Source organism: Emydura macquarii, unplaced genomic scaffold (assembly GCF_026122565.2).
Source record: "Emydura macquarii macquarii isolate MOO-44397 ecotype Brisbane River unplaced genomic scaffold, CSIRO-AGI_Emac_v2 contig_1119, whole genome shotgun sequence".
In the NCBI taxonomy this organism is placed as follows: Eukaryota; Metazoa; Chordata; order Testudines; family Chelidae; genus Emydura; species Emydura macquarii.
Window position 1 is genome coordinate 8,835,110 of NW_027131256.1, and position 23,071 is coordinate 8,858,180.

General features: G+C 42.1%; 1 protein-coding gene across 2 annotated transcripts in view; it reads left to right on the forward strand.

The window, feature by feature from the left end:
* Positions 1-23,071, forward strand: part of NME7 (NME/NM23 family member 7) — a 131,637-nt gene that overhangs the window by 25,013 nt on the left and 83,553 nt on the right. The window contains exons 1-4 of one of the 2 annotated variants that reach the window (XM_067546119.1): positions 5,959-5,984; positions 8,446-8,553; positions 14,401-14,567; positions 20,556-20,666. In XM_067546119.1, the coding sequence (XP_067402220.1) occupies positions 8,551-8,553; positions 14,401-14,567; positions 20,556-20,666 (281 nt within the window). In that variant the 5' untranslated portion in view covers positions 5,959-5,984; positions 8,446-8,550. Of the gene's footprint in view, positions 1-5,958; positions 5,985-8,445; positions 8,554-14,400; positions 14,568-20,555; positions 20,667-23,071 lie in introns of those variants that run through there. The other variant, XM_067546118.1, reaches the window with a different exon arrangement.

The window sequence follows — 23,071 nt, forward strand, 5'->3', positions numbered from 1 at the left end:
AGTTAGGCAATGCTACAATGACAACAGAAAGTACCTAATATTACATTAATCACATTACATTGATTAATTCCTGTTGTGGTTGTACTCAGTCTTATTTGCCATCATACTACTGCTGATATTATGCAAATGATTTTCATGTAGTTATAATCTCACTCTCGTCTGATTTTCAGTTTGTACCTGTGTTGTGCTCATTTCCTAAAGCTCCTTGGTTATTTTTGGTACCGCATTTCTTAACTTTACAATATATTGTCCTGAAACATTTTACCTGCCCATAAACCTAATCTGTTTTAAATTAGGTTTGACTGTTTTGTATAAACTATTGTGTTCTCCCAGATTGGGTCCTCAGCCTTTTTTAATTTTTCTTCATCATGGCAATTTTATGTTTAGAATGCAGAGAAGCAATTGTAATCCTGACCCATTGATAAAGCTTCATTAGATCCATTTTGTTATTTTAGGGAGCTGTTAGCTCTTAGAGTTTCCTATCCTTAAAATAATGTTAATCTCTTCAAATTATTCTGTACACTGTGCTTCCTAAACTTGTAAATGAGTCTCTTTTGTGAGGGGGACTGCTCAGATGATTTTTTTTTTTTTCAAACCAAAATTACATTCTTTGCCTTGCCTTGGCACCGTGTTAAAGGTGCATACTGAGGAATAATCACTTTTGCTGTTCAGCTGAACAACCAATGATGGCCTGCAATATCTGCTGAATAATTAATAGACAACTTGTGCAAAATCTTATAAAATTTACTTTCGAGGCACTTTAAAATCAATGTCATGTTGAAATGGGCTTGTAGACTTGTCATTTAAATTGACCAGTCTAGGCACAAAGTTTATGTGCTCATCTTTCCCATGAAGATGCTGATGACTATAATGAAAAATTTACTTTTTTTTTTTAACAAGAAAATAAAAAAAACCCACATTTGCCTGAGGAAAATGGAGGTAGAAATTTGCATTAAAATGAAAATTGGCAGCATATCTCTAGTGACTAACTATTTTAAAGACATGCAGCAATATAAATAATAGTTATATGCTGTGTTAATACAAGGAAGTGTGATTAACAACCATGTGACTTTACTATTTCTTCTTATTCATAGATCATTATTCAGCTGTTAACTGTGGCACTGTTTGTTTAGAATCAAAACAACATGATAAAAAATGGAAACTCACTGCAACCTAAACTATAAAGTGACTTGTGGTGTTCTGCAATATTAGTCATCGCTAGGCAAATAACTTAAGCAAATTCATCAAGCAATTTCATTCATTTTCTTTCCAGCGTCACTAGCTCTTATATAGCACTTTTCCTCAGTAGAGCCCAAAGCACTTTACAAAGGAGGTTAATTTCATTAACCCCACTTTCCAGACGAGGAAACTGAGCCAGAGAGAGGTGAAATGAGTGCCCAGCAGGCCAGTGTCAGAGCCTGGAACAGAATTCAGGTCTCGTGCGTCCCAGTCCAGGGCTCTATCTGTTGGACAACACTGTCTGCAATACTAGACACATACGTTTTTTGAAATTAGGCTGCAGAGCTTAATAATGCAGTTAAATTGTGGAATTATTCTTCATTATTTCATTCTTTGCCATTGCTTCTCATATTAAACTTGATTCGGTAAAGCATTTAGGTTCATCCTTAAATACCATTGAATTCTATGAGATTTAAGCCTGTGCTTAAATGGCTTGCTGAATTGGGTCCTTAGATCCTTGTAATGTTTTTTTGTGCCTAGCTTTGTCTACAACTATATTGTATTTTCAATATCTAACACTTAGTAGCATTAGCAGTGATGTTCCAGCAGGAACATCACATAGAATCATAGAGTTGGAAGGGACCTCAGGAGGTCATCTAGTCCAACCCCCTGCTCAAAGCAGGACTAACCTCAGCTAAATAATCCCAGCGAGGGTTTTGTCAAGCCACAGCTTAAAAACCTCTGAAGATGGAGATTCCACCACCTCTCTAGGTAACCCATTCCAGTGCTTCACCACCCTCCTGGTGAAAAACTTTTTCCTAATGTCCAACCTAGATCTCCCCCACTGCAATTTGAGACCGTTGCTTCTTGTTCTGTCGTCTGCCACCACTGAGAACAGCCTAGCTCCATCCTCCCTGTAACCCTTTTTCAGGTAGTTAGAGGCTGCTATCAAATCTCCCCTCATTCTTCTCTCCTGTAGACTAAACAAGCCTAGTTCCCTCAGCCTCTCCTCATAAGTCTTGTGCTCCAGCCCCCTAATCATTTTTGTTGCCCTCCGCTGGACTCTCTCCAACTTGTCCACATCCTTTTTGTAGTGGGGGGCCCAAAACTGGACACAATACTCCAAATGCGGCCTCACCAATGCCGAATAGAGGGGAATAATCACTTCCTGTTATCTGCTGGCAATGCTGCTACTAATACAGCCCGATATGCTATTAGCCTTCTTGGCAATCAGGGGTCACTGCTGACTCATATCCAGCTTCTTATCCACTGTAACCCCCCAGGTCCTTTTCTGCTCGTCGGTCCCCAGTCTGAAGCTGTGCATGGGATTCTTCTGTCCAAAGTGCAGGACTCTGCACTTGTCCTTGTTGAACCTCAGATTTATTTTGGCCCAATCCTCCAGTTTGTTTAGGTCCTTCTGTATCCTATCCCTATCTTCCAGGGTATCTATCACTCCCCCTAGCTTGGTGTCATCTGCAAACTTGCTGAGGGTGCAATCTACCCCATCCTCCAGATCATTGATGAAGATGTTGAACAAAACCGGCCCCAGGACCGACCTCTGGGGCACTCCACTTGTGACCGGCTGCCAGCTAGACATGGAGCCACTGATCACTACTCGTTGAGCCCTATGCTCTAGCCAGTTCTCGATCCATTTTATAGTCCATTCATCCAACCCATACTTCTTTAACTTGCTGATAAGAATACTGTGAGAGACCTTATCAAAAGCTTTGCTAAAGTTAAGGTATATCATGTCCACCGCTTTCCACACATCCACAGAGCCAGTCACCTCTTCATTGAAAGCAATCAGGTTGGTCAGGCATGACTTTCCTTTGGTGAATCCATGCTGACTGTTCCTAATCACCTTCCTCTCTTCCAAGTGCCTTAAAATGGATTCCTTGAGGACCTGCTCCATGACTTTTCCAGGGATTGAGGTGAGGCTGACCAGTCTGTAGTTCCCTGGATCCTCTTTCCTCCCTTTCTTGAAGATGGGCACTATATTTGCTTTTTTCCAGTCATCAGAGACCTCCCCCAATTGCCACGAGCTTTCAGAGATAATAGCCAATGGCTCTGAAATCACATCAGCCAACTCCCTCAGCACCCTCGGATGCATTGCATCTGGCCCCATGGATTTGTGTATGTCCAATCTTTCTAAATAGTCTTGGACCTGTTCCTTCAGCATTGCGGGATGTTCGCCTCCTTTCCATTCTGTGCCTCCCAGTGCAGTAGTCTGGGAGTTGACCTTGTCTGTGAAGACAGAGATAAAAAAGGCATTGAGTACCTCAGCTTTCTCCACATCCTCTCTCACTAGGTTGCCTCCTCCTTTCTGTAAGGGGCCCACACTTTCCCTAATCTTCCTCTTGTTGGTAACATACCTGTAGAAACCCTTCTTGTTCCCTTTCATGTCCCTTGCTAGCTGCATCTCCAATTGTGCTTTGGCCTTCCTGATTTCATTCCTGCATGTTCAAGCAGCATTTTTATACTCCTCTCTAGTCATCTGACCAAGCTTCCACTTCTTATAAGCTTCTTTTTTGTGTTTAAGTTCACCAAAGACTTTTGTTAAGCCAAGCTGGATGCCTACCATATTTGCTATTTTTTCTGCACATTGAGATGGTTTGTTCCTGTGCCCTCAGTAAGATTTCTTTAAAATAAGCCGGCTCTCTTGGATTCCTTTCCCCCTCATATTAGCCTCCCAGGGGATCCTGCCCATCATCTCCCTGAGGGAGTCAAAGTCTGCTTTTCTGAAGTCCATGATCCATATCCTGCTGTTCTCCTTTCTTCCTTTTATCAAGATCCTGAACTTGACCATCTCATGGTCACTGCTGCCTAGGTTGCCACCCACTTCTACTTCCCCTACCAGATCTTCCCTGTTTGTGAGCAGCAGGTCAAGAGGAGCATGGCCTCTAGTTGGTTGCTCCAGCACTTGCACCAGGAAGTTGTCTGCTACACTATCCAAAAACTTCCTGGATTGCTTGTGCTCTGCTGTATTGCTCTTCCAGCAGATGTCAGGGTGATTGAAATCCCCCATGAGAATCAGGTCCTGTGAACTGGAAACTTTCCCTAGCTGACTGAAGAAAGCCTCATCTACCTCGTCCTCCTGGTCTGGTGGTCTGTAACAGCCACCCACCACAATATCACCCTTATTGTTCTTGCTTCTGAGCTTAACTCAGAGACTCTCAACTGGCTTATCTCCAGTTTCATACTGGAGCTTAGAGCAATCATAGTGCTCTCTTACATGCAGTGCAACTCCTCCACCCTTTCGTCCCTGCCTGTCCTTCCTGAACTGTTTATACCCATCCATGACAGTGCTTCAGTTGTATGAGTCACTCCACCAAGTCTCAGTCATTCCAGTCATGTCATAGTTTCTTGACTGTGCCAGGACTTCCAATTCCTCCTGCTTGTTTCCCAGGCTTCTTGCATTTGTGTATAGGCAGTTGAGATAACTAGCCAATTGCCCTACTTTCTCAGTATGAATCAGGAGGCCTCCCCTGCTGCATCCTCTTCCTCCTGCTTCCTTGTGGTGCCCCAATTCCCTTCAGGCTTAGGTCTCCGTCCCCCATCGAGTCTAGTTTAAAGCCCTCCTCACTAGGTTAGCCAGCCTGTCCGCAAAGATACTCTTCCCTCTCTTCATTCATCATGGTGTCTTGGAGTAGGAGGGGAAAAGGATAATGTAGCAAATTGCCTATCAGTGACAGTCTTATTCCATCCTGATAGTTTCTAGCCCATGTACACCGGTCTAGTTACCTTCCTCTTGCTCCCGCTAAAGTCAATGACAATTTATCCTTTGATTTAAGTAGAAGCAGGACCAGATCCTTCATGCTTTTGCACTGTTCTAGAAGCCGATGTGCAATTGTTCCTTCCACTGCTTAGCAGGCATAGGCGTGTGCAACACATTTCATTAGGATGTACACCCAGGGAATTTTCATTTTCATCTTTATCTGGGGTTTCAAACTCAATTCCACCGGCTGGCCACATTTGAATTACCTGCCGGCGGAATTCTCACCGCGTCCTAGTCTCCACCGTGAAATCTAGCAGCTCCTTTTTCGGCGGCAGCTCGCTGTGTCCGTCCGCCGAGAAATTGCGCGCCCTCTGCTCTTTCAGCGGCAGCTCTACCCTCCAGCATCAGCTGGAAACACAGCACCGTGGGCCATCTTGCTGTAAAAGGTATGCGAGCCGGATAAAAAAGGTTCAGCCCGTGGGACGGATGTTTGACACCCCTGCATTAGGGTGTGCCTGTGCATACCCGGCACACCCCTTACGCACGCTTATGTTAGCAGGCAGTGCTTGAGGCAACTGAAATGCCACTGTGAAATGTGAGTGTTAATAAGTCCTACTTAGTGCCAACTTAATCTTTATACAATATATATGTGTGTTAGACTTCAAAAAGCATTTTAAAAGTGAAAGGGGCTGACCCATTTGAGCTTTCTGGACGTGAGGGCATTCTTGAAACAATGCTCCCCCTTTTCCCAGTTGCAAAGGCCAAAAAGGAATAGTGATAAACTAAATGAGAGACATTAAAAACAAAGGTTTAGGGCTGTCAAAATGAAAACTTGTACAAATGTGCCTATGAGGGAATGAGATGTGCAGGATAGACAGTCCTGGAATTTGAAGTCCTCTGTCCCATGGAACGAGTATCACACAAGCAGTGATAATGCAAGTTTTCCTCTGTGCATTGTCCTGCCAACATGCCTCAACCTTAAAGTACAGGGACTGCCTCCCAGGGTGGGAGGAGTGCCGTGTTTATATTTTCTACTGAGAATGCAAACGAGGGAGGCTGTTAGTGGACATCTGTCAACTTGGAACCAGAGGTAAGACTGCCAACTTATTTCACAGGCGCTACTGACACATCTCAGATGGTAATCACTTTGTTACCCATCCTCCTATATTAGTAACCTAGAAGTCCCCCCACCCCCACCGCTTGTTTAAAAAAAAAAAAAAAAAGGTTGACTAGAAAGAGTTTTCCCGTGCAGGCTGTATGTCATCTGAGACACAGTGACACCATACATAACGTATTCTGCAGCACTGGGAAATGCCTTGCACTAGGCTGCTTTCTTTGAATACCATCAGCTGTTTCAGCGTGCCGACTATTTAAAGGACATGTTCTTTTACACATATCAACTAACTGAGAACAGCAGAACTGTTGCTTCTTATTGATGTAGATCGCTTAAAAAGATTGGGGGGAGGAGTGGAGTGGATGGGGATGAGAACTGATTTTTTTCCTCAGCTATATTGTAGTTCACAATTTCTATGTATTGTAAATGTTTGCATTGTTCAGAGATGGGACTGAGTGCTGTGTTGTGATCCAATTATACACAGAGTTTGGAAGCATTTAGGTTTTGGGTTTTAATTTGTCATGTTAGAGAACAATGCTGAGTACCAGAATCTAGACCTGAATTTCCCAAAAGATCAGGGATGTATAGCTCTCAGGATTTTAGTTCAGTCTCCAATAGTGTTAAATTGAAGCTATATAACTAATCAAACAGTATCCAACCCTCCAATTCCAAATGTTTGTTAAAAATGCTTTATTGTTGAAGTAAAAATAAAATAATCATTTGAAGAAGCATATCAAATATCTGCCAGTTTCAATGTTGTTATCTTTAATGCTCCACCCGGTAGTGGCAAACTGTTCATCTGATTACCACTGTTAGGCTACAGAACAGGTAAATAGTTGGGGTGAAGTGTTACCACTTCCCTTAGGGTGGCCTCTGCATATTTCCACTTGTAGCATGTGTCCCCCAGCACCAGAACTTTGAAACCTTTAGAAAGCAGCATCGTTTGGTATTGCCCTCTCACAGTACTAAACATTCAGAGCCAAGGTGTTAAAATGTCTGTGCAGTCTAAAGCACCTCCGTTTCTTCCTTTTGGCAGCAACAATGGAGATAGGAACCTCTCTGTCTCTGGAGTTTGGTTTTAAACTAGACTCTTGCCAATTTTTCCTCTGTGAGTAGTTCTTGCTAGTTAGGTTTTTAGAGAGTTTAGGGTCTTTTGAGACTCTTCCCATGTCATTGTGCAGTTTGAATCCCAGACTGGCATTGGCTTTGTTCTAGGCATTATGGCCAATCCACTGGCCAGGGTTTGAGGTGTGTATTGTGTCCTTCCATTTTATTGGAGTCTGATGTGCACAGCCAGTGCCTCATGTGCCTGGCAATGCCATTCTTCTTGCCCAAGCTCCTGATTGCTGTCGAGCTTTTATACCCTTAGTCGGTATAGATATACAAACCTGGCTCCAAACCTTCTTAATGAAGGAGGGTTTTTCATTTCTAAATCTTCTCAGTGAACAAATCCAACCTTCAGTGTCTGATCCAAACCAAGGTATCCTTCTGGACCCTGTTTTGTTGAGGCTGCTACATCGAGCCAGTCAGATGCCGTAGATCTAGAGGGATAGTCAGTGCCACCTCTGAAAAACATCTAGTGCCAACATGTCAAAGCTGAGGTCTACCCTATATTCTGGAAAGCCTTCAAGACTCTTCTTCTTCTTCTTCTTCTTCCAGTGCCTGGGCCCAAGGGCTCAGCTAGGCAAGATTGTGAGCAGTGATGAAGTCCCGCACATCGAGCTAAATTTGGTTAGTTTCAGAAATGTTGTGATCTGGTTATCCCAGCTGTCTCAGAGAAAAGTAGTTATAGATGAGGGTGGGATGCCCAGGCCTCTTATTAATAGTAGGAGATTAAGTTACAGATTACATTAATATTGACCTCCGCCTGAGTGAATTTCCCTCTGTATTAAAAGAAGCTGTTCACTGTCACCTCCAAGAGAGAGGGAGATGTTTTCCTGTGGACCATGTTGTGAAATTTGGAAAGGTTCTGTGGTTAGCTGTGAGCAAATAAATGTTTTATAGCAGTTGAAAGTTGGCAAGATAGCAGGCCCAGATGAGTTTGACCTCAGAAAGTTGAGAGGCTAAAGCTGCCTTCCTAACAGTTCCATCATGCATTGTAGGTGGGACTGAACTGAATTTTGTCAGTGGCTGGGGAGCTACTGTGTTGTAATTGGGCCCCTTATAATTGATTTTTGTAGTGTAGACAAGACTAGAACAATGTTTTGATCATACTTATTTAAAAGGCCAACTCCAGATTTCTAAGAGTCTTCCTTTGAGATCAGAGTTGATTCAGAAGTTAAAAGATGCCGTTATCCCTGATGAGTAGATAATAGTGCTCTTATACACGATGCTGCAGCATGTTAACTAGTGTGTCTTCATTTGGGAAATAACAAATTTAATGAAATAATTCTGTATATGAATGCTATCATAGTCCTCTAACTCTTCTTTTTTTCAGAGTCAAGACGACAGATTTGCTTTCATTGCAGAATGGTATGACCCGAACGCTTCACTCTTTCGACGCTACGAGCTCTTGTATTATCCAAAAGATGGGTCAGTTGAAATGGTAAAAACTTTTTGAAATATTATAAGCATACTTGTACAGCTACACAGTTTGGAAGTTGGGAAGCCACAGTCCACAGTATGGTTTTAATTTTCTAGGAAATGGAAAACTTAAACAGGTTAAGAAATCTCTTTGCTCTGTTTCTAAAATTAAACTAACTGAAGAGAGCCTATGGAGTAACTTCCTTATTTACTTTTTTAAAGCTTGTTTTGCATGAATAAAGCCATTTTCATGAATTTGTTTTTATTTAACCTTTACCTCAGTTGTGGTGGTAACCCCAGCAGCACTGGCCTAGGACATGAGACCCACAAAATGAATGTGACTCCAAACAAGATAAAACTAGCTAGCCTCATTTTGCTGCCCAAGCAGAGTGAAGAGTAAAAAGTAAATGGTGTTACTGAGGAAAAGGAAACTAGATTTTAAGTGAACTAGAATGTTGTTAGTAATGCAAAAAAGGACATTTGAAGAGTAGGAGTATTTGTAAAGTTGCAGTGCAGGCAGTAACGAGGAGCACACAGCGCAAGGTACATCTACAACGAATATAAGAGGTATAACGAAGGTAATCCAGAAGTCCCCATGCAACACATCCTGGTCCTCTCTAGAAACTGGAGGGCCAAGAACTCTCTAATTTTTAGCTTAGCTTTACAATATCCTAGGGCAGAATTGAGCTCATGACGATGATAATTAACGTTATCTTTGTTTAGTTTTGTATATAAAAGTCAAAATGGACATCTACCCAACGCTGTAGTTGCCTCTGCTATAAATTACAAAAAGAGAAATAAGCAGAACACCCCCCCCCCATTTCCTAATCTGTCCCTCACTAAATTCCACCCTCTGTGGCAGCCCTGTAGATGGGCCTTGCAGCACCCTGTAGGTTGTTGATGGATATTTTAAAGGAACTCTGTTCTCAGTAGTGTTCATTTAAAGCTATCTATCTTTTTGTGTGTTATCTCCATGACACTGTTGCCAACATTTGAAAATGTTTCCAGAGAGAATTCTCCTAATAAGCTAGGGGTGGCAATAACTCTCCTTCCTGCACAACTCTGCATGCTGGTGAAACTTAGGTTAACTGTATATAAATATTTAGTCTCCAAACCGATAATTCCAAAGTGTTCTTTAACATCTTCGGTCTTAGCACACCCAACAGCCACAGTTCTGCACTCTGCTCTGCTTGCTGCATTTTGACCACATATCAATACATGATGATTATTTGACACAGGCACAAATGTCAGAGTGAGTGCGTAACTTGCCATCAGTATTGGAGCTGGGGAAGCAAAAATGATGGGAGAAGCCCTGCAGTTCAGATTTTGGGATCAATTTGGACAGGAGTTGTGATAGGGTATCTGGATCTCAGACTGATGAGGAAGGTGCCAGAGTGGGCCTGGGGGCCGGGCTAGCCCCACCCTCCGGCTTTGTCAATTATGTATCGGGCCCTACCAAATTCATGGCCATGAAATGTGTGTCACGGATTGTGAAATCTGATCTCCCTTGTGAAATTTGGCTATTGTAGGGGAGGGTCAAGGCTGGGAGTGCCCCAACTGGGAGCTCCTACCGTGAGCTGGTCTCTAGATGCTGGTCCCTGCCAGGGCTGGGGAGGCACAGGGCTTCTTCTTCCCCTACAGGGGCTGTTCCTGGAGCTGGGTCAGACCCACTTCTGGGAACCTTTCCCAGTTGCAGGAAGCTCTGCAGCCCCAGCTGGGACAGCCCCTGACCCAGGTGGAGAGGCTGCGGCCCCGGCTGGGACAGCCCCTGACCCAGGCATATGGTAACCCACCCCCACATACCATGCGACCCCCTGCACTGATGCTGGCAGTGGCGCTGGCTTTTAGAGCAGCAGCAGCTACTCTCTGGCTGCCTAGCTCTGAAGGTGGCACCCCTGCCAGCAGCAGCGCAGAAGTAAGGGTGGCAATCCCACGACCCCCCCAACAATACCCTTGTGACCTGCCCCTCCATGACCCTCTTGTGGGTCGGGACCCCCACAGTTACAATACCATGACATTTTAGATTTAAACATCTGAAATCCTGAAATTGACTATTTTTAAAATCCAATGACTCTGAAATTGACCAAAATGGATAGTGAATTTGATAGGGCCCTAATTAGGTATGATAGACAGGAGACCTGTAAAAGGGAGGAAACTGCAGTCAGGTGAGGGGGAAGGAGTGCAGGGTTGCCAAGCAGGAGACTGCTGTCGTGACTCCTGGAGCCACGGGGGGAATGCTCATCCAAGAGATCTTTACCCAACCCTTCAGGGAGTGCAGCAAACTGCCAGGGAGAGACTTAAGAAGGCTGCAAGGGATAGAGGCCCCTTGTAAGACGCAAAGAACTAGGGTCTGTGCTGGAGCCACCCAGTGCAAGTACTGGGTGTGGACAGGTTCTCCCACTGTCAGGGAGATAAACCTTAGGGGACTCCTAGACAAGTGTCTTAAAATTTGGATGCTCTTCTGAATTGATATAGTTTCCCACTATCTCCAGTAACCATTCCCCACTGAATGGGCCCTGCCACACCTCTATCTGTTGTTGTCTTTCTGAGAAAATGGATGGATGGTTGCCTGTTATTCCCTTGGACATATCTGGGGAGAGGAGAGTTGGCAGCCAGGAGGCAAATTTCCTTTTGGAGATGATGGATGATTTGACCTCTTCAACCCTCCTTTGAGGATCCCCCTTTCTCTCTTTCCACCATCTGTGCCTCCCCTTAACCACCCCTCTGCCATGGTTGGGGCTGAAGCTGCTGAGGGCTTATTGTGTGTAAGTGAGGCCTTCTAGTTCCCAGCTTTCCTTCCCTTCTTTTCTTCATTATCCTCACTTCTTGGCTGTTCCTGGAGAAAAAGGGGAAGCTAGTAGAGGAAGCAGTGAAAATATTGGAGAGGCAGATTCCAGCTACATAGCAGGAGGAGTGGCCTCTATTGGATGTGGGAGAGTTTGGCAGGGTTTTTTGTCCCAGTAGCTCAGAATAGAGGGGGGTACCAGGGAGTGCTGTGTGCAAATCGGGTCTGTTGGAAAATCTTCCTGCGTGGTTCTCAGAATCTGACATTTGAAACTTTACAGGTTAATCCTTAACCTCCTAGTCCAAGCAATACATTTTTATGTAGATGATTGTTTTAATAAGAGAAGACTCATTATTTTTTAAAACACAAGAACATAGATTGTTAGCAGACATTATTTCATTTCAGCTAAACTTGCTTCTTCAGGCAAGGTGTGAGAGACAAAGGGAGAAATAAAAATGCAAGCTGTATTTACCAAATCTAAATAACATTGTTCTGTTGTTTACCCACTTTGTGGCTCATCATTATGTTTTAAATAGGGTTTATAAACATATCCAGGCATCCATGCCAAAAAATAAATTCGAAACAGGTGGATGAGAAAATATTATCTTCAGGCTTTTTTCATCCATGTCACTTCTACTACTTGGTGATGAGTGTAAAATAACCGGAACACACTTTTCTATCTGCTGGGGTTGAACTGGGCTAAGAAACATGCAAGTTCTGAGTGTTTTGAAGATTATTGATTTAGTTGTATCTGAAAATGTGACTCTTGAACAAGTTCAGGCAAAAATATACAATAGAATTCAAGTGACTCTTTATCATTTTTCCATTTCATCAGCTGTTGTATTAGAATATAGGATGTCAACTAATGCAAAGGACAAAGAGGAGTTTCATTCTGATTAGTGATGAGGAACCTCAAAAGGTTTGGAGTTCAGGCAGCCCACCTGATCCTCTCCAAAATGAGTGCTTATCAGAACTATTCCGACCTTTTCAGTACGCAGAACTGGGCTGTGAATTTCATAAGAGCAGGCTGTCGTGTGAGACCAATATTGATTCCAGTCAGAATCTGGAAAAGTGAGAGAAATGTATCCAAAGACTTCAGAATATTAAAAAGATTCACCATGGTTCTAGAAATGGGCAAAAGTTTTATGTATTTCACAAAATGTGGTAGTTGGTATAGCTTTATGGTGGAGGGGGTAGTGCATGGCATATAAAGTTGGGAAGGGGAAGTTTTGACTGCAAAACAACAAGCCAGACCCCTACTGTTACAGAAGTGCCTTGGTCTCTTTAATATCTACATGTAGCTGAAAGGAAGCTTTTGCTTTTAAGAGCTCCTCTGAGCCCACCCAATAAACTGCATGGAACTTATTGCATTTTTCTTCGAAATATGAAGAGCTGAGTTGACATTACTAGGATTTTTCAACAGTGGTTTTAGGGAGTCAGAGTGTTTCAAACCCAGTGCTTAGGCCCTTCATCCACCCCCAGTTGAGTCTTGTACAATATAAACTGTTAGTGTAATATATCAGATGAGATGACGCCCTGAAGATACCTGTTACAGCACGTGACATGAGCAGTTCTGGTTTAGGCCGTAGGACTGTGACACAGTGTGGTTCTCCTGGACAAACTGTCAGTGAGACTCCCTATAGTTCAGACTGGGCAGCGGTACACAAACAGCACCAGAGCCACTTGCTGCAACTTAAAATAAGACAAGCAAGTAAAAAAATAGTAACATTCTAAGACACGTGTCTTTCCCTTGAGCTGAGAGACGTCCTGCCGGGAGTGCCTAGAATTGTGAGCTACTGTGCTACCCCTCTCAGTCCCAGCAAGTGAGACCTTTGCTGCTGCTAAGCAATGTGTCAGCTTGACATACCAGCTCATCTGTGTTACCAGCAAATTTTTCAGATCTCTGCTACTCCAAACATTGCCCTGCAGGTAACAATCAGTGAACCCTCGTTCCTGAGTTCCCCAGAGATGTGTTTCTTCAGTGTCCAGTCCCTCTCACTGGGTACTCACAGAAGTTAAGTTCCCTGCCTCCAAAGGGGCAGAACACACACCAGCCTGTTAGTTTACCTGAAGACTCACACACAGCATTCACATGGTTTTTGTAATAAAACAAGAAGAAGTTCATTAACAAAGAACAGATATTTAAGTGATTATAAGAAAGAATAAAAGAAATAGGCACAGTTACAAGTAAAACAAAACATGCTTTCTAGTGACTAAAACTTAATTCATCTTAGTCTATGCAGGTTTTTCACTTATAGTCAGTTTCCAGGTACCCTTGCCTTCCAGGCGAGGAGGATCCAGCTTTCATAGGCTCAGAGGGCACTGAACCCTAAATCCCCTCAATGATGGCTAACCAAAATGGCTTTTTGCTTGGCTTTATATTCCCCAAACTTCATTGACTCTGTTTCAAGAGCCAGGAAGGCTTCCTAGGGTTCAGATTACATCCCTTGTTGTGATTAAGTGGTCTGCTCCCTTACTTGTTGGCTTGCTGTCTTTGTTTACCTTGTATGTAAATGTCTGTGCATTGACCATTGGCTGTTGTCAAGCTGATCAGAAAAGTAAATACACATTTCTTTGTCTAGGGCAGGCTAGGCTTATGTGCCTCCTACCAAACACATTTTAAGAATGATTTTCCAGCACACATTTGTAACTCTTTTTGTATACACTCCGTGCACACGCCACAAAGTGATTTTTGGGACCAGTGTGTTACCAGTTTGTATGTGATACCTTACATGGCATTTTTAGATACAGATTTTGACACCAGTATGTTGGGGCAATGAGCGTGTCAGGCCAGATGTGAGTTACAGTATGTTGTGCCCTCTGCCAAGTGATATTGAGGGGCTCCCAATGTCACCGGCTGACAGCTAAAATGGAACAAATTTATAGTAGTTGGCTTCATCTGATGACCTTTTCCATTGTAAATGCAAACTCAAAGGGTTAGAAATCCAGTGAATCTAGCAATGTTACTGGATTCCATAATACTTTTGAGACTGTTCTAAAATTGAATAGGGTTCATTTTGAATTTGCTCATAGTTTAATGATTCTCTTTAGCTGCTTAGTGATCTTCCTTCCTTCTCTCTGCAGTATGATGTGAAGAACCATCGCACCTTTCTGAAACGCACAAAATATGACGACTTACACCTAGAAGATTTGTTTGTAGGCAACAAAGTTACTGTCTTTTCACGTCACCTTTCTCTAGTAGACTATGGGGATCAATATACAGCTCGCAAGTTGGGCAGCCGCAAAGAAAGGTAAGAGGATGTGGTCTCTGAAATTCCTTTGGTATTTCCTATCCACAAAACTGTTTATGCAAGTGAGTTTATCAAACTAATTGTCCTTTTCTTGAGGGCTCAGAGAGGATTTCTACAGCTAATGGGATGGGAGAGCATATTTCCATCTCAGGTGAGGAGGTTTGGCAGGTGTGAGCACTGCAAACAAGAGAAAGCAGTCTGTCCCCCTGTGGTCAAATCTACGGTCTTTCCTCTTTGTTGTTAAACCCTCCAGATCACATCTTCCCCTAGAAATGTAAACTGCTCCCCACTCCAGTTCTGGAGCTTTGTTACAGCTGTGCAACCCCACTGATGTGCACTAATGTTGATTTCAGTGGGGTTGAATGGGTGTAGCTTGCGGCAGAATTTCAACATTGGGTATGTGCTGGTCTTAAAAGGAGTGAATCTTGCAAAATCATTGCATTACTGTCTTGTGGAGGCAAAGCACAGGCCTTGTGATTCAACACCAACCCTTTACCAAGTAATGTGTTTTGTACATCAGCTTGCAGTAGCAGTTAAAAACAATAAAAAGAGAGAGATGCTTCTGTCCATCCTCCACTGCTCTTCCCGCAGTAGAGGAGATGCTGAAACATTTCAAAGAAAAATTCCAAGGCTTGGATGGTAGTGGGGGCAAGAAAACATATAAAGCCGCATCCTCAGCTGGTGAAAATTGGAGCTATGCTAATTTACACCATTCGAAGATCAGGCTCATAAGATCATTCCAGCTGAGGTTGCATAATAAGAGAGGCTTGCTTTGGAGAATACACCTGTGAAGAAAAGCTCATGGACCAAATTCTGCTCTTAGTTATGCTGGTATATACCTGGATTGATTTCAGTGGAGTTACTCTCTGAATTTGCACCAGTATCACTGAGACCAGAGTGTAGCCCAGTATCTTTAAGAAAAACACTCAGTGCCCTCTCTAGATTGCCATTCTTAACACCAGTAAGCCTGCTTCTGCTTCCCCTAATTCCTTAGCCCCAAACTAGTCTTGTTATTGAAGAACTATAAGCAGATATAAGTAGAATTTAAAAACTTATATTTTAATCAAAACAACACTAAAAAGACACTGATAAGGTTGAAAAGTTGAACATTTATCATTCCCTAACCACCTAAAAATACTGCCACTGAACCACTCCAGTAACAGCCTTCCAAAATGAGATCTCTGGGCATGTTGCCTAGTGGTTGGAATTGGAGTAGGGGGTGGGAGGGTATGAGAGAGAGAGAGAGAGAGAAATTGTGTTTCAGGACTTCTAGGTTATATTTTGAGCCCTGTGAAATTCCTTTTTTGTTTTATTTTTCAGGAATTTCATGTTATTTCGTTTTATAGGCCTTGGGGGGAGGGCGGGACAGGACTGGTCCTGCCCTGGGGGGCGGGAGGGGAAGGTGGGTTTGCAGATTGAACCCTCTCCACTGCACTCAGGGCATAGTGGCAGCTATTTTCTTGCAGAGCTCAGCTGGGCTCCCTGCTGCAGGCAACCTGGTGCATGGGGTCATATCACTGTTCAGGCTTTGCCCAGTTGGCCCTCTGTCATCATGACGGAGGGATGGCTAGGCCTGATTTGAGTGAGTGGCACTTTATTTCATTTTATGTATTTCTTTTTGTTTTATTTTGTGGTGGTTTGCATTTGCAAAAAACATGAGGCTCTAGTTATGTATGTTCCTGGTTCTATGAATCAACTCGCAGTGTGACCTTGGGCAAGTCACTTAGGCCTGGCCTACATACAGCTTTTTACCAGTATAATCTTATTGGTTAAAGGTGTAAATTTTAATGATGTACTATACCTGATTAACCCCTAGTGTGGAAGCAATTACAGCAGTATAAAGGTGCCTTATATGGGAATTGTTTATTCTCCTTGTATGGGAATAGCTGCAGTAGTATAAAGCACCTTTATACCACTGTGGATGCAGTTATGCTAGGAAAATTGTACTGCTTTATACTCTTGTATATTTTAAAACAGTGCAGACTTTCATTCTGGACAAGCCCTGAATCTCCCATTTCCCCATCTGTAAAATGATGTTAATATTTACCATGCCCACCTTCAGCTGTAGAAGAGATAGTGTTATAATTTATCCAGAATGACCAAATAATGTGCACTGAAACCTATTTTAGGCAATCATCAAAGGGATCAGCAAAATCTGGTTTCCTAGCAGAGATTAGCTTTCAGTGGTTAAAAAAGATTATTTTGCATGGGGGTAAGTGGTCACTTATGTGGAGTTGTCTGCTAGGGATAGTCCTTAGTGTGACAGAAGGGGAAAGAGAGTTTTGCAAGAGAGGATGAAATGAGCATCACCAAAGATAAAGCGCTTGCAGCTGGACAATTTTGCTGTTGATGCATGAGGCAGAATAATCTCCCATCTTGTTCTGTGGTGTGCACAGCCCATACAGCTAGCAGAAGGAAACGCTTAGGCTCCAGTATAGAAAACTTAATGTACTTTGGTCACTAGAGAAGCATGTGCAAAATGCTCAATGAGTGCCCTAGGCTAGACAGGCATCTGCACATCAAACATATTGTACTTTCTGAAACTGGGGCCTTTGTTTTTGTCAATAAAATTAACCAGCGTGACTCCAAACACACAGTGAACAGATCTGGTACGTTTTAAAAAAAAAAAGTCAATTTTTACATAGTCCTTTTTCTCTTTATAATTTTACTTTAAGTTGGGGATGGTATGATGGCAATTGCCTGATCTTTGACTACTAGCAGTAAATATGCTCAATGGCCTGTGATGGGATGTTAGATCGGTTGGATTCTGAGTTATTACAGAAAATTCTTTCTGGTTGTCTGGCTGGTGAGTCTTGCCCACATGCTCAAGGTTTAACTGATTGCCATATTTGGGGTTGGGAAGGAATTTTCCCCCAGGGCAGATTGGCATAGGCCCTGGGGGTTTTTCGCCTTTCTCTGCAGCATGGGGCATGGGTCATTTGCTGGTGGATTCTTTGTACCTTGAAGTCTTTAAATCATTATATGTGGACTTCAGTAACTCAGCCATAGGTTAGGGGTCTATTACAGGAATGGGTGGGTGAAGTTCTTTGGCTTGCGTTGTGCAGGAGGTCAGACTAGATGATCATAATGATCCCTTCTGACCTTATAGTCTCTGAGTCAAAATGTTCCTCATATGGACAGTCAACTTAAAATCTATCCAGTTCCAAAAAGTGATTTAAAAGTAGTTTTAGGTTCTATACTTGCCTCTGAGTCCCACTTTTTTTTTTTTTTTTTTTTTTTGCTTTACAACCACATTTGTCTATTTAAATACTTTTTATTTTTATTTTCCCCCTTCCCACTATTGCTAGTTGAACGACCCACACAAACAAGGAAACTTAACTAAACACACAATGCTGTCAAATGCACAAGATAAATAAAATGGAAAAAATAGAAAATTCCACTCAATCTTTCACTTGTAGTGATCTTAGGTGGCACTTATAAAATTAGGTAAACATTTTTCAGACAAGTATTTTTTTTAAGACCGCATGCCTTTCAGTGTATTCAGTTACCATAACTTGTTTAAAAATATTATTAGCATATTCACAACAAACCAGAAATACCAAAATATTTTATTGATTTGGTAAGTCATTAATGTGCTTCCCGTCATTTTCCATGTTTAATATTTCCTCCCCTCTACAACGTAAAATTTTGTATTTGTAATAGTTCTTCCATTAAATATAAATAAATCCCACAGTTTTAGCCACAGCATACATTGTGTTTTATGCCCCGGATGCCCTTCCTATGATCACCAACCATCTCTCTTTTAATAACCAGAAGAGATTCACATTCAAAAGAACTATGTGACACACAGTACCTGAATCAAGTTTTAATTATTTTTCTTTTGTTCCCAGATGTAACTGTTCCATAATCCACTTGTCTGGACTGACATGTCAGAACCCTAAAACATATTGCTAATTAAAACTACAAATAGATCACATGAATCAAAATCAAATGTCAGGAACAGCCCTCACCATGCTGGATCATAGCTCTTTTTACCTTGCACATGTCCATGAAACACACACTGAAAATTCTGTTACAAACCAGTGGTGGAAAAAAGTCTTCCTGACAGATGCTTATTTCAGCTAGTACTGAAGTTAATTGCTTCACCGTGTAGTATTTCACTGCATATTGCTAGCAATTCAGGATCTACTATCAAAATCTGAAATCAGCAAAGATAAGGACATATTATTCTAGGAGTAAGCCCCTGCTCTCTAATAGTCTATATAACTACAACAAAACAAACAAAAAACAACCTCCAAACAAACATTCTGAAGGAAAATGCTAGCTTCAAATTGGATTGAAATTCCTAGTCAAACAACTTGATCCTTTTTAGTCTTAGCCAATCAATCTTGTTTGCTTTATCTCACTGTTTCCAATGACATGCACCTTAATCAGATCCACAGATCTGAGCTTCCTGATCTTTGAAGAAGTTCACATTCGGCTCAGAATTTTGCAGCTTAGGTCTCTCTCTTCCTCTGCCCTACTAGGATTGTCAGATTAATTTCCACCTCCCTTCTAACATTTTCTGTGTCTATTCTCTGTAAAAGCCTTGGATGGTGCCTAAAGTGCTGTTTGTTCCCACAGCATCTGCAGTTGGGGTGTCTTTTAGTGATCAGAACAAATGGAACGGCACTGTCAGTTTCCTCTCTTCTCCAATATGCTGGGAAATAAAATGAGTAAACTGACATCATCTGCCTTCTCTATATAGATGCAGTGCAATAAAGGAACCATTCAGTCTTGAATATCCTTCATTGCCGGAGATGGTGTGTAAAAGACAGAAAGAGCCCCACTGGATTTTCAGATTCCAGGCAGAGTTTGTGGTACAGGCAGTTAAATAAATCATCTGTTGATTTGTAAACTGAGCACATTTGATGCTGACTCACTGTGAGAATAAATAATGGAAGCACACAGTGCCATTTTACAGAGTTCCTGTTGGGCTTATTATTATTTATGATTAATAATGAGTTTAGTAGTGACAATACACTTGGTGCTATACAAAATAGAATGATTAAAAGAATCCTGGCTCCCAAGTGCCTAGTATGTAAAAGATAATTGCAGAGAAGACTGGATGAACTGGATAGCTTAGAGGTTTCTGTTTTGATCTCTCTCATAATATAGTTCTTATCCCTAAAATAGGGATAGTCTAAACAGGCAGGATAAAGGAAGAATTATCTGCTCTTTGGAAGAGATTATAGCTCATGTGTTTGTACAGCACCTAGCACAATGGGTCCTCTAGGCATTACTATAATACAAAATAATAAATTAGCATGTCACTTTTTACAAGCATTGTGGAAGAAGCGCAAGTTTTAAGGAAGGATTTGAATAGGAAGAGAGTAGTGGCTTGTTGATCAGAAGGTCATTCTATGCATAAAGAGCAGTGTGAATAAACAGGCAGATATGGAAGAGGGAAAAGAGAACAAATGGAATGTTAAGGCTTGTATTGTGGGAGTGTGGTGGGGGTGAGGAGATGTGATGAGAAAATATCTCAATCTCCAGCGTGAAATAAGTTCACTTTATAAATCAAATAAATATACTATTTGCACTTCTATAGCCCCTTCTATCTAAGGATCTCAAAGTGCTGTGCATTCACCAGAAAGGTAGGTTTTCATATCTCATCGGTAAAAGTGACCACATTCAGGACAGCCTCCCAGAGTTCCATGGGATTTTGGTTATAAAAGGATTGTCCTATTGTGAGACTTGGCATAGATACATGCTACCGTATCTGAAGTTACAGACATTTTAGATGAAACGGAGATCCCATACTTACGGCTGACCATGCCACAGGCAAATATTATTTTAAGGTTTTAATGCCTCCATCATACATGAAAGATATGCATGTGCAGGGCAGAAGGTCAGAAAAAGACTGAGGCAAAATTGTTTGGATGACTGTAACTGTGCATTTCTGTCTTTTCTTGTGTGAGGGATTTTTCTTTGTGTAACTTTAACTTTGTATTTTCCTCAAAGAATGAAAATTTTCTGCTTTTTCAGAACACTCGCTTTGGTTAAACCTGATGCAGTACCCAAGATTGGAGAACTAATCGATATAATTATTCATGCTGGATTTACAATAACAAAAGCCAAAATGATGGTACTTTCACGGTAAGGCTCTGTTAAAGTTCCCTGTTGGACTTGATTATTTTGTCCTGAAGTGTATTCTTCCAGTTATTTCATGTTGTTCAGAACATTACATCTATTCCACTGAGTAGCAAAGAAAAGAAGAACCTGTTTCACAATCATCTGTAGGTTTCTCACATGGTGCAGAATTCAGGATGTCTGTCAAGGGTCTAGCCTGCAGCAGAGCCAGTCTCCTGGCAATCCAGAGTGCAGCTGGCCCTGATAGAAGCTTCTGATTGACTGAGCCATCTGATTGGCTGAAGGAGTGAGTGGGCTGATACTTAACCTCAGTAGCAGTTCAGTTGCTGCTCCAAGTTCTTAGCTCACAGCTGCACTTGGTCCTGTCCTTGGCTCTGCTTTCTTTAGCCTTGCTCCATCCCAGGCTACAATCCTGGGCCTTCGCTCCTGGAACTGCCTTGTCTGGGTTCAGCTCTAAGTGTAGGCCATGCTCAACCACTAGGCCAGACTGCCCATGACTTGGTCGTTGACAGTGTCTGAGTAATACAAAAATTTTCTATCCAAATGTCATTGGGCTTTTACTGTAAGTAAATATAGTGTGTGCCTTTATTAAACTTAAATCAATATTATGGATTTAGTTTTCAGATAATGTTTCTTTGCCCCCAATCCAAATTACCTGACTTCATAATGCAAACTGAGCTGCTGATTATTCTATAATTCTCTAAAGGTGGTTGGATATTGCCTTGCAGTAAATCCACATTCTTGATTTGGCTTTAGGAACACAGAGACCTGTTCCTTTTGCCATGGCTGTGAAGGTCCCCAGACAAGCCACAACCTGTGTTGCTCTGCTATACGGCCCAAATCAGGACAGGGTCAGCCCATGCATGGATTCTGAATCCCCTACATGGTGTTCCCGGCGTTTCCCTGAGCAGCAAAATTTGGAGAGAGGGTATGCCGGGGAAAGAACATAGGTAGAGTTGGTGGATCTACCATGAAAGAATTCTCCGAAGTCACTGCACTGCTTCTCAGCTGTGGCTGTGTCATATCTGTCTACTCAACGTCTCTTTGAGAAGAAAAATCATCCTCACAGGGTTCTTACTCCTGCATCTTGTGCTCCCAGGACAAGACAGGGAGGAATTCCCTCATCTTTTCTGCCCTCTGAGGTAGTGGTAGGACAGCAGTAGACCACTCCTCCAATAGTCACATGTTGCTATCTGCAACTATGCCAGTCCCCAGAACCTGCCACACCGTTCCAGTTCTTGAGTGCAGCCCTCTCAACCCTCCAGGTTTCTCCTAATCAGTAGGAACCATTCTGTGGCTTGACTTTCCTTCAGCTGTCTGGGCACCATGCTCCTGGAGTACAGGGTGCTTCCTTGTTTTTATATATCAGTTTCTCTGATGATAACTGAATCTATGTTGAACCACTTTATATATTTTGGATTTAGCTCACCCTGAGGAAAAGAAATCCAAGCAGTTTAGATGAGTTTTAAATTTTTATTACCTTTAGTTTAGAAAGATCCCCTGCCCTGCAAAATTAAAAATTATTATTAATGAACAGTGATGTTGGATGAATCTAAAATGGTGGCTGGATATTTGCAGCTTTCACAAGACCCTGTACTTTGTCCCTTGGGCTTGCATATTTTTATAGTGATAGCATGTAGTAATGCGAAAGTCTTAATCCCAAATATCCTTCTAGGTTGGCTTGTCCACAACCGCTTCAGCTTCTGTTGGTTTTTTTGGTTTTTTTTTTTAAAAGGGGTTTATTGCTGACATTCACCTGGCAGACTCTGTTAACTTGATTTACATGTTTTGGAGAACCAATTGCTTAGATATGAAAGCAAGGACAGAAGCCTGCTTTGTTAGCTCAGTTCTCCAGTCTCTTCAGCTAATCATTTTTCAGACCAACTCATTGCCCAAGATGAATGCAGCTTTCCATGCTCTGCAAGTGGGGATCTGCTGACAGAGGACGGGATTAGGTTATCGCTAGCAGGTTGGGTTTTGTATTTAATGCCACAGGAGTTTCTGGGTTCCTATAGGTACAAACCAATTGGGTACCTATAGGAAAACACGAGGCTGTAGTGAGTTTCCAAAAGTCAGGAAGTACTGGCAGAAAACACTTTCTCCATGTTAAAAAAAAACAAAACAAAAAAAACCACCAAGCCAAACAAACAAAACCCCTCCTTCTGATATCTGGAGAGCGGTGTGATATTTTGTGCCCTGTAACACCTGCAAACATTAGGTAGAAACCAAGCTGCAAAAAGTCTGTTTGGCATCTCAACAAAAGTATAGTCTGGGCAAGTAAACCAGTTACAGTGAGGCAGATTAGCTGTTGATCTGCAATTAAAAATCTTGGGTGCGTTGATTAACAAGCATGTCCAATCTGAGGTTGAATAGGAAAACTGGAAAATAGCTGATGGTACAAGGAAGGTGGC